The sequence below is a fragment of the Amphibalanus amphitrite genome, unplaced genomic scaffold (assembly GCF_019059575.1).
Source record: "Amphibalanus amphitrite isolate SeventyFive unplaced genomic scaffold, NRLGWU_Aamphi_draft 000092F_arrow, whole genome shotgun sequence".
NCBI lineage: Eukaryota > Metazoa > Arthropoda > Thecostraca > Balanomorpha > Balanidae > Amphibalanus > Amphibalanus amphitrite.
The window spans coordinates 822,232-837,043 of NW_024881588.1; the positions used below are offsets into that span (position 1 = coordinate 822,232).

Below are 14,812 nucleotides of genomic sequence, written 5' to 3' on the forward strand. Positions count from 1 at the left end.
CAACGCAAACAAAGCGATTGTAAGGAAGAACAAGTTCGAACTGAGCGTTAGTACACTTACTTGTTGACAATTTGTAAACTAGCAATGCCCAGTCAAAGGCTAGTTCATCAACAAACCAGGGGTTGTTGAACCGACAAGGAAACGGCTATGCCTATCCAGAAGTTGGTAGGTTCACAAGGCCCAGACTAGTACTCAACAAGGTGACGCCTATGCGAATTGGAACCAAACTTGTAGACAAACTGTTAGTTTGTTGGCCAACACGCCTGGGGTTGGTGAATCGACAAGGTGACGCCTATGCGAATTGGAACCAAACTTGTAGACAAACTGTTAGTTTGTTGGCCAACAAGCCTGGGGCTGGTGAATCGACAAGGTGACGCCTATGCGAATTGGAACCAAACTTGTAGACAAACTGTTAGTTTGTTAGCCAACAAGCCTGGGGCTGGTGAATCGACAAGGTGACGCCTATGCGAATTGGAACCAAACTTGTAACAAGGAGCCAACTTGTAGATTTGGTTTACAGTGTAAAACAAAGCGAGCGTTATTACATCAAGTCTTATATAAGCTGGGGCCAAAGTATGGGATGTGGTCACCAAAAATAAAAGCAAGCAGGCGTGACTAAGCATTGGCGAGTTGTCAAGTACTTGACTAGTCAAGTACCTGAAATGTACCCAAGGCCAAGGTAGACTATCGTACCACACCCTCACATGGCAGACAGTGGGCTCAGAAGAGGCCTTGACCTTTGCTTCTTCGCTATAGGTTAATTGAGACTTTTCAAATTAGGTAAGCGGGACAAAAATGAAAATGAAAAATATGCGTATTTATGACCAAAACCTCCTATATGATATACAGACACCGATGATATTGTGATTGGTGAATGCATACATTACATATAGTCCCAAATGATACGGACAGTTGACATACTAAATTATCCCGAAACCTGCCAAGGGGGGAGACGGAGAGGGAACCGATGTCCCTCCATAATGTTTTTCGAAAACGACGGACGTAAGCGCCGTAGGCGATGATTGACGTGCACCTGCACAGGTATTATATAATTATAAGCCCTTTAATAACAACCGAATACCTAATAACCGTTTTCACGACGGCCATCTGGTACACATTTGGTGCACATCTGGTGCAGATTAGGTGCAGATTTGGTAAAATTAGGTTCCGTGTGTCTCTTAGTAGCTATCAGCTAGGGTTGCACTAATTGCTTATATGCCTGCTTTGTCATATTATCAGAGAGTATCATCGATTAAAATACTGAAATAAATTCATAAAATAAAGATACATATTTGCTGTAAAAGAGATTAGGTGCAGATTTGGTCAAATAAGGTGCACTCACCACTGAGTCACCAGATAGCCCGTGCACCCCGTGGTGAAAACGGCTATTGTTAACCAAAATAAGTACCGCAACAACCTTCACGGCATGTTCGCGCTGCACAAACTTGGATAAAGCTCGAGTGTTCTTTATCGAATTATCCGCGCTCCGTACGTGCATTATTCATGTTCATGGGTGGGTAATAGGCCGGCCACAGGAGCGTCTGTGTCGGCTGCATCACCTCAGTACCCCACGCGCCGCCCGGGGGCCAGTCCATTGATTTCCACCGGCGCAGGCGCAGTCGGTTTGTTGATGCCGGGACCACAGCATTCCTGTTCGAGCAGCGCTCGTGGACGGCGTGCGGTGGAAGGTTTCGCTGTGGAACGGCCGAGCGTGGACAAAGCCGGCGGCTGACTGTGGAATTTAGACGGACGGTGGAATTTAGATAGACGGTGGAGGTTAGACGGTGAACGCCGAGTAAGACGTTGGGAGCTAAACGGTTGGTAGACGTGAGTAACGCTGTGAGCAGCGGATAGTGAGAAGGGGGTGTGTGAGCCAGGTGGACGACACATCCCTCAGGCACCGTTCGGCGGACGGTGAACTGACCTCTGCCGCGGCGGTCGCGCGGGATGGATGTGAGTCACACGACGCGGAGACCAGCCGGCTAAAATGGGTGTCATTACGGAGCGGGTCTCCCGCAGCCGCAGCGGGGACCGCACCAAGCCCGGCTCGCGCGGCTCCACCGGAGACAGGGTGCGCCGCTCGGCCACCTTCAGCGGCGAGAGCACGCTGCCCGGGTCACGCGGCAGGTGAGCGCTAGTCGGCAGGCCGCGCAGGACGGCGAATGTGCAAACTCTGACTGACTGTCTGACGGGGAAGGGTGAAATATTTGGATCACGAATCATTGTTTGCACTATAATATTCAATACTCAAACATACCTAAAAGCAATTATGTACGGCATGCGGTGGTTAGACGACACATGATTTTCGCACCTTTCACTTCTTAAAATCTTTATATTCCTTTTAAAAAATGACTTATTCGGAGAATGATTTCAAAAAAGAAAGCAAAATCCGTTTATAGAAGTTTGGTTCTATTCTTATATGCTTCAGGTCTAAGGATTTGGAGAAGATAAGGCGCATTTTAATTTCCCCGTTGATTTTGGTGTTTTATAAGTGTTCTATATTTGTTGATGAAATTCAGTACCTACAACGTTTACTGGCCACTAAGTAACAAGCTAGTACAGTTAATTTAAACAATATGCCTGTGACATTTATAAAAAAAAGAAAAGAAATTAGGCGTGCATTTTCTTCTACGGCTAATAAAAACGTGCCAGTTTTTAAGCAGTTAGCATTTTAATTTTAAAGCAGATGAAATAGCTGTCACGATCGATCTAAGCGCGGGGGACAACCGTTTCGTCTTTTCCATCCTCGGGATAGTCAAATCCACACTTCTCATCCACACTTCAACCCCCTGCTCCGGGCTGCACGGGCAACTCTATCCCATGCGGGAAGCTCCCGTAGGAGCACGCCCGTAGCCGGATGCAGTGAGTGTTTGGGAGCTGGTGGCCCGTCTACTGGATGGACTCAGTCCCGAGACTCACTTATGTGCCTGCCCAGACCAATGTCACCCCCTACTTTCTATCATCCTTCCGGCTCTGAAACGGTCTCGTCAGACCGAAAGAGTCTAACCCAACAAAACAAGCAAAGAAAGAAGCGCAGGGCAGTCTTGATTGATCATTTTATAGGCGAGTTAAAATGATGCTGCAGCTCGCCTTTTTGAAGTGTCGAGCTGACCTACCAGACAGTTTGCTCGGAAAGATTTTGCGTCATGTTTTACGTGCATCATCTGATTTTATGTGTCATGCTGCGGTATGAACGGGCGAAATGCATTTATCGACCGATGATAGACCACACCAGTCGCTTCCAGAATAAACTGGAGCTCATCGACTGCCGGAGCGAATCACTCTCACATTCGCCCCAAAATGACAGTTACATGCACGCATATATTGCTACGTGTCACGTGATCATTGCCTCATTATTGCTTGTGCGGTGTGCCATTAATTTCATTTACTAAATACTCGCATATTGATATAGTTTGTCACATAAAGCTGAAAGTGAATACAGTAGAATCCGCTTAATAAATCCTCGGATGATAAATCCAGCCGCTTATTGTGGCCACTTGAGCTGTTCACGGATTTCTCCATAGAAGTATTAATGACTCCGATTAATAAAACCACCACTTAATAGATCCAAAACGCCGTGTCACCAAGGAAGATTTACTAAGCGAGTTCTGCTGTATCTGTTAAAATGAGACTGGCGTTTCTCATTTTGCACTATGTTATGTGGCTAATATTTATTACGTTTTTCAGCAATCGCGGCAGTGCCAACTCCCTAAACAAGTCTCACAATGGCTCTCTGGGCAGCCTGGACGACTTTGACGACTGCGACAACATCAACGTGGTCGTCAGGTGGGTGTGTTTATACCTACCTACTGCCTGCAGATCCGTGACACAAAGTCGCTCCTGTCGAGACCCTAATTACAGGGCAGCACTGCGTGAGCAGTTAGTTGGTTACTGCACTAATGGAATCAGTCCACACCCTCTGGCTATTCGTAAATATTCGTGTGAACAGTCAACACCACCAGAAGGTTTCGGTTATTGAATATTTAATTACCAGTTGTCGGTTTTCCCTGAATTGGAAAACAAAGGCATTTGAATTTGAAAAATAAAAGGAATTTATCGGCGCGATTTCAAAGTCACGCCTGTCTGAAATTGTTTGAATGTTCGCGTTTTTTTTTAATAAGGTAATGAAATTCAGCATGTACGCCAAATTGTTGAATCGATTTAGTTGAAACATAATTTCAGATGTCGCATGAAGTTTTCGGGGGCATTAAATCAAGGACAGGTATTTCAAAAGCCTCGTTATGCCCAGAACCGTATTGGGTGCACTTGCGCCTACCTTTGCTTAAAGTTGTTATCTTCGGTATTGGTTTGGTAAATATGGTTAACAGTGCTATTTATTTCAGGGTACGGCCATTGAATGAGAAGGAACAAAATCGCGGCGAAGACAGCATCATCACCTTTCCCGGCCAGGGGCAGATGCTGGTAAGCGTCATCCTGCAGTTGGTAATCGATAGGTGGCCTGCCATTGACAATGGGTGCATAGGTTTGACTCCAACCTTCCGCCTGCCTATGGACCAACGAGTAATTACATAAATGTTAAGCTGCCTTAGAAGGTAGCATGTGCATAATTATAACCCTGATTTAAAATTGTCAACTATACATAGTTGAACGGGAACGGCTGCCTTCAGCCTTTCCCACTATTGTGGTATACACTGGCCGCCGTTCGGATACTATCCCGCATAGCACATGAAAGCATTGCGGCACAGTCTAACTCCTCATGGAAATACGCCTGAGCGAGTATATACCTACCTACTTTTGAGTTATGTAGTCTTGTGGGTAATGCGAAGTAGGAAGTGACGCAAGGGTCTTTTTACGTTGCTCATACCAGTTACATTACTTTTATAATGACTGTAGTTTTTTAGGCCTATCTTGTTCATAAACACACCCTGTGCTGTCCATTGAATGGCATTAAATGTGCAATTATCAATGCTTCACCTATGTAGTTGGTAACGAATTAAACTTTAACGGGTATATTTCGTTCGTTAATGAAATTTGTGTAACGATCAACGAAATTAATGGTTAAATGTCGATGGCTGTGAGTGATGACCTACTTTACAGCTCGACCAAGGCACCAACGCAAAGCCCAAATCGTTTACATATAACGTAATTCTGGGGACGGACGCGAATCAAGAGGACATGATAGAACGTTCAGGTAACGTGTAGGGACTCGTCCTGCCCATATCGAGGGTATCAGCCGCCGACAGACATTTAATGCAACATTTCCACGGGCTGTACCTTACCTACTGAACAGTTCCAACTCTCTGCAGGCGGCATTTTGCCTCAGCTGACTGACAATCATTATTTTATTTCTGTCAAAATTCGAATGATCCGGCCCGGCTGATATTCTCGTGTGCTGCATGGGTGAATCCATTGTCACACGTGAAGCCCGCCCATCACACGGGGCACCCACCCGCGCGCCGCGTGCCACGTGCCACGTGCCGGGCCGTCTGACTGTGTGGCTGTGCGTCGTTTGCAGCTGGAGCCACAGGCGGAGAACATCAAGGCCAAACAGTTCCGGTTCAATATTCTGTTTGAGCCGGAGGCCACTCAGGAGGACGTGCTCAGTCACTCGGGTTGGTAACTGCCGTCCCGTGGTTGTCCCCTAGCCGTACATACCTCGCCCCGCTCTGTACATTAGCGCAGAGGCAGCATGTGGCCGGACCGGACCGGTCGCCGGCCGGCTGGCTAGGTGTGTTCGGTGGTCTGTCTGCCGTCCCTTGCTCGCTGTCTGACCCGACTCACTTGCTTTGGCCGGCTGTTCGCACTGCCCCGCTGACCTCTGAGAGTCTCTGCAGGAGCTGGGAGCCGAGTCTCTGATATTCTCACTAACTGGTCTCCTGTCTTGCATTTCGTCGTGTACCATTTCAGTCCTATTGGCAGTCGCCTGTACTGTTACTATAGACTGAAAAGGTCTGCAGAGAGTGACGGAATTCTTCTTGTAATTTCTGTACTATTCACAGTTTGTAGATCATAGTCAAGGATTGTTGACGTGTAGTGCTCTTTACAGTTTACACCATGAATCATACTAACCAAGTTGTATTTTTGTACATATTCATACACTGATCTTTCATGCGTAGTAGTTATGCACGGCTATTCCAGAGCCCTATATAACTAACAATACCGAAATTTGATCGCACGACCTTATTCTGCAAAACTTGACTCGTGTGTTATGTGTCATAGTTACCGATTGACATGCGCTTATCTGAGTAGCAATGCCCAAAAAAAGTTCTCGCACATATGCTTAAAGTTTAAACCGTATCGTTTTCTGTGTTACGTCACAGTTTATTTAGCAGATTCAAAGGTTGACTCTGATATTACTGCAAGGTGCTTTTGCGATACAGGAGGATCAAAGAGCCCTATAGTCGAGTAAATATGCTGCCTTAGTTTGGATGTTTTCTCTGTCTGTTTGTTGCCTCTGCAGTGTCAGCTCACGTTCTGCGTAGTGACGTCACACCACTGTTTGCTGACGTCACGGTCCAGCAGTGCTGACCCCTGACCCGGACTGCCGCAGGCGCCAAACGGATGGTAGAGATGGCCGTGGAGGGCTACCCGTGCACAATATTCTGCTACGGTCAGACGGGCAGCGGGAAGACGCACACCCTGACCGGACCTCCTCATCTGGTGAGTGGGTCAACGAATGTCAGGTCACCGTGTGAGTCAGGTCACTGAGTGTGTCATGTCACTGAGTGAGCCAGGTCGCCGTGTGTGTCAGGTCACCGAGTGTGCTAGGTCACTGAGTGTCAGGTCACCGAATGCCAGGTCACTGAATACCAGGTCACCGAGTGAGACCCTGAATACATAAGCAAGTAAATACTTATCACAAACGGATTTTCCCACTCGCTTAGCACTCTAATTCGTTTGTAATAGGTACGAATTTCCTCTGCTCATGTTTTCGGGGCCATCGGGTGCATCAGGTGACCGAGTGTCACCACACAGTTTGCCGGGTCACCTTGCCGTGTGCTTGGTCACGGACGGGAATATGTCGGCTGCAGGATGCCACTGGAGCATGTTGTAGTGTGGACTTGAGGGCATAGTCGATTTTACAATCCAAGAGCGCAATTGGGAATAGGAAAGTCCGTTATAAAATAGGAAAGTCCGTTGTAAGAGAGGAAAGTCCGTTATCGCTGATGTAATATGCATGCGCTTTGTTGGCTACTCCCGATTGAAGATATTATTTCTTAATGTATATTTTAGATTTTTTTAATTTTACCTTTAGCATGGGTTCGACAGCAATATCGGTCCTACGGAACCCGCGTTATAAAATGCGCTGATTTCCTATCGTGAATCTACGGATTCTCCATACTTAGTCTGAGATATTCAGACTTGTAGTAGGGTTCCTAATTTTTTGCTCCATAGCTTGTGACTTGTTCTTTAAGAACAGGCCGTGTTATTGAGCATCTCGAGTGTGTGCGGTGCATATTGATTTTATCGATTGGTGCTGGAAGGAAGGGGTGGCGTCAGAGGCGGATCCAGCTCAGAGGTTTGGGGGGGGGGGCAAATCATAACAATTTATCGATTCTTTCCATGCATCGTCCATAGGCGTAATGTTAAAATTATGCCGTTTGGGGGGGGGGCAAATGCCCATTTTGCCCCCCCCTGGATCCGCCACTGGGTGGCGTGTTGCTTGCGTGACGAATGCGTTTGAGTCACGAATGAAATTTATGCTATGCATTTTTCCTTTGTCCGTAGAGCTTGCGTGTAACACGATACCATCTTTTGTGATCTTATATGGTGTTCACTTATCACTTCTTAACGACCTGAACATAATGTGTTAGCGTTTCACTTGCTTATTATTCTAATTCATTGGCTGCAATCACCGCAAAAAGTCCATTCAACTCGGTTTCTGCACAGATTGATAAGCAATCAGTGTTTATTCCCATCCCGATGACAGTCGCGCTACTTAACCTTATCTTGTTCTCGGTCCCAACAGTTTTACAACAAAGCTTACAACCGCAAATGGAAGCCGGAGGTGCGTCAAGTTACTTGTTTTATCCACTTTTCCAGAGCGCTTTCCCAGTGCGTTCCCTGCTTCGTTATATTGAAGTTGCGGCAATGTTTATACGTTCAAGGGCTGCATTCTCCTCGCCAGACCTAAAATACCCTTCTTGGCTTCCTATGCCCGCGCCTGACACCCATTCGCATTCAGCCATGTTTCGTGTAGTCATACATGGACATAAATTCGGTTCGTTGAACTTCAACTGATCTATGTTGTTGTGGATATGCATAGCACTAGCGCATCTGATAAAAAACTATGTAGGTATTCCTAAACATCTTTAGGTATACCCCATGATAGCCTTTACCGCACCACCTGAAGAGAGCTTGGCAGATTGCTACATAAACAGCAAAATGGCCATCAGGCGAGCTACGATTTTGTGGTAGACTATTCGTGACACTCGGCCCGATTCCATTTTCAACTCGCGATATATCATAGCATTTATCGCATGTTGCATGCTTAACGCATGGTTTACTTCATGCAATAGCCTAGAAATGCTTACTTTGCTTTTGGCTCGTGCCATGACCTGTATTCACCTTGCCTACAGTTTCTTCTATGATGCGTCTTTTCATGTCTACATAGTGTGCCTTTAGCTGTCGCCTTGATAATACATATGCGACGAAGTCGTGCTTCGTCAGAGACTTCCGATCATCACTGACGCGGCCGTGCAAACTATATTTGGAAATTTTGTTTACTTTAGGCAAACAGTGGTCCTGAATAATATAACGTTATGACTGCATGCAACATGATGGCATGTTTGAATTAAGGCTTAAGCTTGGCTCAGACGTAATCCCTTGACGCGACGCACGAAGTCAAGGTAGCGTCCTTGGCAGGATAATACGACTCGTAAATTCAGGCCAAGCATGGATAACTATCCATGGGCCAAGTACCTGCAGGCATAGCGTCTGATAGTCGCGGCTCAGTCGCTTGTCTACAATTGTTGTACTATAGCTAAAATATTTACCTAATACCTATTTGCACGAGGTGATCGATGTTTTAAACGTTAAATGGGGTACTTATTACATGGAATAGGCGATTATTTTCATCTTATTCTCATAGATTATCACGCGCACTTATACATTATTATTCAGTACGCATAACATGCGAACGACTGACGTCGCTTCCTGCAGCATTTTGCGTGCACTCTGGAAGATCCGTCCTTTGGGAACTATAACTGCACGCAGCATAACGCGGCACCGGCACCAAAGACAGGTACTTCGGTTAATGGTTAATGGTCAGGTGTTCATTACATGAGTGACGTCTGTTTTTTAGCACTAACGGCATCTATTTCCGCAGGGAAGTTGAAATGAAGTTTCAACCTATTATATATAGTTCAACTTTTCGATAGATTGAGACATAGGAGGGTCTATTGAGAGCCAACGATTTCTTTCGCTTCCCAAAGTCACGAAATCAGCCGGCCTCACAGGTGGCGGGGTAACGCTGCCAAACACAGCGGCACACACGGACCTTACCCGGCAGCACGGCGGCCTTTATTTTCCAGCGTGGTGACGTCACTGGTCCGTGTCACGTGACACCGCACGGTCAATACGTGACCAGCGGGCCCGGGTGACGGAGCCGAAATGACCGCCGGTAGAAAACCGTCTTGGCATGACGCCAAAAGTGACGACTTGTTCACACTTTCAAAACCCTAATGCTTGTGTAGACCGTACGACCCGTCCTTTTGCTACTTCTTAGCTATTGCAGGAAACCGATGTATGACGAATATATAAAACCATTTTATATAATAACCATGTATTTCTGGGTGACTTTCAGTTCAGGAAGGCACCCGACATGTACTCTGAAGACCACGGGCTCGTGTTTCGCTCCTTCGTTTACCTGTTTCAAGTAATCAACGAGCAAAAGGACAAGGACTTTCTCCTGAAGGCATCCTATCTAGAAATCTACAATGAAAAGGTAAAAGTGTATTGCATGGATAGCTTAGTTACGTTTTAACTTACCACGATTCACAATTAACACCATGATAAGCTTTATGTCAAGAACTATTGAAGCCTTACATATAGATCAGACCATAAGTTCCATTGTGATCAGTGATTTCAATAATCGGTCACATGGCTAGATACTACTTATAGTTTAACGCTTTCATTAATTAACCCGCGCCCGGCTGGGGGTCCTGGATTTCCACGCCCTGCTGGGGGGGGGGGGGGTGTTTGAACACCCCCCTTGTAACTCGGCTCCTGGGCCACGTAGCGATACGCGGAAGGCGGCGTTCGAAAGAGCGTCAAAAATAATGACGAAATCACTTCGGTCAATTTTTTGGTCAGGTCAAAGGTCAGGTCACCAGAGGTCATTGAAGGCAAAATTTCGCCGATTTCCAGGTCGAATATCGAAAATTTCCAAGAAGCCAACGCATAACTCGGGAACCAATAGAGCTACAGCGCCGCGGAAAAGCGCATTCGATAGCCCTATTAACGCCCTTTCTGAGTAATTCTCTCAGATTTGACCTTACGTCAACGGTTTTGCCTGCAGGGGGCAAAAACTGCAAAAATAGCCGATTTTTTTCGGAAACAGTTTTTCTGCAATAACTTTTGACCCAAGCCTTGTACGAGCTTACTTTTACCGGCATCGTGTTCCTCTCGTCAAGACGCATCGAATGAACTATAACTTGACCTTGAAAGGTCAACTTGAAAATTTGACCTCAGGTCAAGGTCATGACCTGACCGGAAAGGGTCATGTTGCATATCAGTCGATCCGTATCGTCGAGCTGAACACATCCAAGGCGTTTTCATCGCTCTAGCATGCCTATATCAAAAGTTATTTGCGAAAAACTGTTAGATACAATTCGTGACCTAAGATGACCTCAGGGCATAAACAAGGGTCACGGACACCATTTTCAAGCTCAGTGTGTCTAAACCACTTGTAATTCAGTGTTTGGGAGTGTTTATAATGTCTTTCGTCCAAAAGAGGCGCATTTCAATTTTCTCCCATTGACTTATAATGGGGAGGTCGCAAAATTGACCTGACCTTAGGTCACCGATATCAAAATTCCGAGATATACATTTTATAGATACTGTTACTCTTATCAATCGCTGAAAGTTTCAAAGCGATCGGTCACTCGGTGTAGCTATGACAGACATTGAAACTTTTTATGAGGTGAGGTCACTTCAAGTGACCTGGTGACCTGACCTTGAATGACCTTGGTCTGAAATTTTCACAACATGTGTAGAATTGATGTATGATAAGGTATACCAAAAACGGCGGCGCTCCGCGCCGCCGTTTTTGAGATATTCGCGAAAATTCACAAGGGGGGGGGGGTGTTCAAACACCCCCCCCCCCCAGCAGGGCGCGGGTTAAACATGAATTATGCTTACTACCAGCAGTTTGAACATTTAGAACGCTTTCCCACTTGGTGATTGATTCCTTTGCCTTACTGTTCCCGGTCTTGTCAGGTGATCGACTTGCTAAACCCGGTTCAGCCGGAGCCGGGCAAGCCGCCGCGGAGTCTGATGGTGCGTTGGAACAAGAAGAAGCGCGCCTTCTTCGTGGAGAACCTCTTCACCGTCGAGTGCGAGGAGCTCGACGACCTGCTGGCCGTGCTAGAGGAAGGTATGGTGAAACAAACGTTAGCTTATAAAATGGAGCTTTAACCATCTGATAGTTGATTTGATGGTTGTTGCCGGGATCCGAGAGGTCTTTATCGTTTAGACCATTTATTTCCTTAATTAGCTCTAAACGTTTCTAGCAAAGTTGAATTAATAAATAAAAATAAGCAGCTATTCATCGGCTTCCGTCAATGCGCAATCATTCGATAAAATGCTTCTAAATGGTGCTGCTGGTGGATCTATTAGAGTACCAGCTGCATTTTCGTCGCAGACACCCGCCAGTCATGACACCGTCGTCTGTCGCCAGCCCGACACCTTTTGTCGGCGTCCTCATTATACCGCGGCGTCCCCAGGCGATGTTTTTCCCAGATGTCTGCCACCCTGAGTCGGCAGGTGTTTGGCGGGTGTACAACAGTGCTGGAGGCGGGTCGATGGCGTTACCTACTGTCGCTGAACACTAACAGGGACTCCCATACACCGTGCACCGCGTCAACCGCCGTCCGTCTGCCCCCGCCCCCCTCGTCCCCCCTCCCCCTCCGCCGTCGCCGCCGTCGACTCGGCTGACCGGCTGCCCTATTATCGGCGTATCGAACAGCTCGCTCCGAGCGGTTTGCCGAACTGTGTCACAAACGCTCGACTCGTGGCCGTGTGCGGCTCGTCTGATGGTTATTTCAGAGCGCGATGACCGCGTCAAGGTCCCGTCGTGCCGTCACTCGTCGATATAGCGAGCGGCGCCCAGTCGGCCCGCGGGGTTTGACGGCCGGTTGACGGCCGGTTGGCGGGCCGAGTTGACGGTTCAGGCCCCGATGAGAGGTCTGGCGGCCACGGCCACCGCGGAGGTGGTCGTTTGGCGGCCGGCGACTGATGATGGACGCGTGTTTGGCAGGTTTGCGGAATCGAGCGGTGGCCAGCCACAACATGAACGAGTTTTCCAGCCGGAGTCACACCATTTTGACGGTGTACATTACTTCCGAACAAAAGGTGCGCACGAGCACGGGCAAACAATAATTAACGTGCCTCTATTTTAGGATACTCACACTAAGGCAAATATTGAAAACTATGATTTGATGAAAGAGTTGAAGTGAAATATCTGGCATACTGCAACGAAAACATCGAAACTGCTGCCAATGATTTATTGTCATTATTTAACCTTTCCTAGTCTTCCAGAATAGTTTTCTAAACAGATATCGCTCAATACAAGATTTTGTAACGAGATCCGCCCTCTTAGCTCTTGACTTGTGAGGTGAAAAAGTATAAAAGCTAAAATAAGATGCGAACCTCTTTCAAACTCTCCATTCGAATATGTGCACCAGGCCGCAGAGGACTCGGACGTGTACATTTCGAAGCTGGGCAAGCTCAACTTTGTCGACCTGGCCGGCAGCGAAATGACAAAGAAGACCAACAGCGAGGGCAAAACCCTGGAGGAGGCCAACAACATCAACAAGAGTCTCATGGTGCTGGGTGAGTGAAGAATGCATTACACTTTTCCAGAATGGCCGTCCACTGATAATCCATGGCTGTTTATTTGTTCCTTTTTCGGAATTACCTGCATGTGATTTCTGCAATCGATTATTCCATAGGTAAATTACCCGGGAAGTGGGTCATTTACATGAAGTTCTTTCAATGAAACAGATTGGATGCTACGCTTGATAAAGCACCGTATGGTAAAGTCGATGGAGGTAATGCATAAGTAAACCGATGATGAGGGTGCTCAGTAACCATTTTAATGACTTCACAACAAATATTGGAAGGCAAGAATATTGCGCTTGTATGAAAGACTGTCCAGGTTTCTGAGGGGCACAATCCACATGAGACACTCCAAGTGAATAACGTTTGCCTTGCAAACGGTCTGTGTCGATAGATATTTGTGTCGATAGATAGATATTTTCATAGCCACTATGAAAATACATTCCTTTTCCATTTTTCCAGTTTATATTTTCTAAATCGCGTTCATAAAAGAAAAGGTAGAATATGCTGTGGACACTATGCAGTATACAGGTCCATCCATCCTCACTTTTTACGTTACACCTCACGATGAATGTTAGGATGTGTGTTTCGTTGATGCATCGCATCTGCCTGCGGTGTAAACTGCTTTGACCTTCGCTTGAATCAATGCGTTACTTGGCTACCCGCACACCAACTTACATCACAACAAACGCAGACGGTCACTGGCACCGACCCAGGGCTCTATAATGCATAAGGTGGATTGGCCGAGGCAACGAAGTTGGCTTTGCGGTGCTTCAATTCCACCCAGCAATATATTCGCATGTAAAATTGGGCGTTTCATAGGCTGGTCTAGTTACATTACACTTAACTTGAAATAACCATTAATTGCAATGATTCTACTTCATTTGTAAAATTTTTTGCATCACCTAAATTCGCCACTAGAACATCACGTTAATTTTATTTCCGGGAATCTAATAAGAACTATAATATGCATGCTTAAAATACATAAGAATTTCTGCTCGAGGGTAAATTCCGTGACACTCCGGTCATTAATTGTTAGGTCATATAACGAGCTTTACAAAACGTATTAATGGCTCAACAATATACCAAAGTAAATGTGTACAAGAAACTTTTTCGTATAACAAGTAAGGATGGGCCGGTGTTCATTAGGTCTAAAGGCCTGGCTACACTATGCGTTTTCTGCGTGCGTTTTCTACGGGTTTGCGTTTTTTTTTTTTTTTGTAATATCGTTCTAGATAAAAGTTATAAATAACATAACTTTTACATTAGTTATAAACAAAAGTTAATATACAGGGTGGAAAGTAATTACGCGAACATACTTTTTCGTCTTATAGCAATGGAAAAAGCGGCGGTAACATGAAAATTTCATCTTTTCATATATTCCTATTTATGTGCGATACACTGACAAAGGCGTTCAGGCATAATTGACATGAGCATGTCAAGCACTGTTGGCCAAAGCTTAGTCCACGCCTCCTGGAGCTGTCTGGTGAGGCAATCGATGTTGGTGGCTACTAGCAGCTCTTAGACGCTCTCCTGAAGAGTCGCCTGGATATTTTTGATCAAATTGAGGTCTGGGCTATTCCCAGATTGACCATTATATGCCCAGAAGAAGAACGGGTTCTCAAAGCACCAGTCTTGCGTCTTTTTGGCCGTGAGAGGAAGGACTTTATCAATCATGAAGAAGAGTTTCTTTGCGTCGGGCACAAAAGTGCGCTCAATCATTTTGCCCCTTTTGGTGCATTGATGGATTAGATAAAGAGACTCGTCTGGAAGGATGTTCCACTAGTTGTAT

At 46.1% G+C, this 14,812-nt stretch overlaps 1 protein-coding gene across 9 annotated transcripts in view; it reads left to right on the forward strand.

The window, feature by feature from the left end:
• LOC122380177 (kinesin-like protein KIF12) overlaps nucleotides 1–14,812 on the forward strand; it is a 40,201-nt gene that overhangs the window by 9,522 nt on the left and 15,867 nt on the right. For 2 of the 9 annotated variants that reach the window (XM_043363102.1, XM_043363104.1), the window contains exons 1-10: nucleotides 1,670–2,127; nucleotides 3,688–3,786; nucleotides 4,344–4,422; nucleotides 5,477–5,573; nucleotides 6,512–6,621; nucleotides 7,931–7,969; nucleotides 9,767–9,907; nucleotides 11,401–11,557; nucleotides 12,440–12,534; nucleotides 12,867–13,014. In XM_043363102.1, coding sequence (XP_043219037.1) covers nucleotides 1,988–2,127; nucleotides 3,688–3,786; nucleotides 4,344–4,422; nucleotides 5,477–5,573; nucleotides 6,512–6,621; nucleotides 7,931–7,969; nucleotides 9,767–9,907; nucleotides 11,401–11,557; nucleotides 12,440–12,534; nucleotides 12,867–13,014 — 1,105 coding nt within the window. In that variant the 5' untranslated portion in view covers nucleotides 1,670–1,987. Of the gene's footprint in view, nucleotides 1–1,646; nucleotides 2,128–3,687; nucleotides 3,787–4,343; nucleotides 4,423–5,058; nucleotides 5,153–5,476; nucleotides 5,574–6,511; nucleotides 6,622–7,930; nucleotides 7,970–9,766; nucleotides 9,908–11,400; nucleotides 11,558–12,439; nucleotides 12,535–12,866; nucleotides 13,015–14,812 lie in introns of those variants that run through there. The other 7 variants (XM_043363110.1, XM_043363109.1, XM_043363103.1 and 4 more) reach the window with 6 other exon arrangements.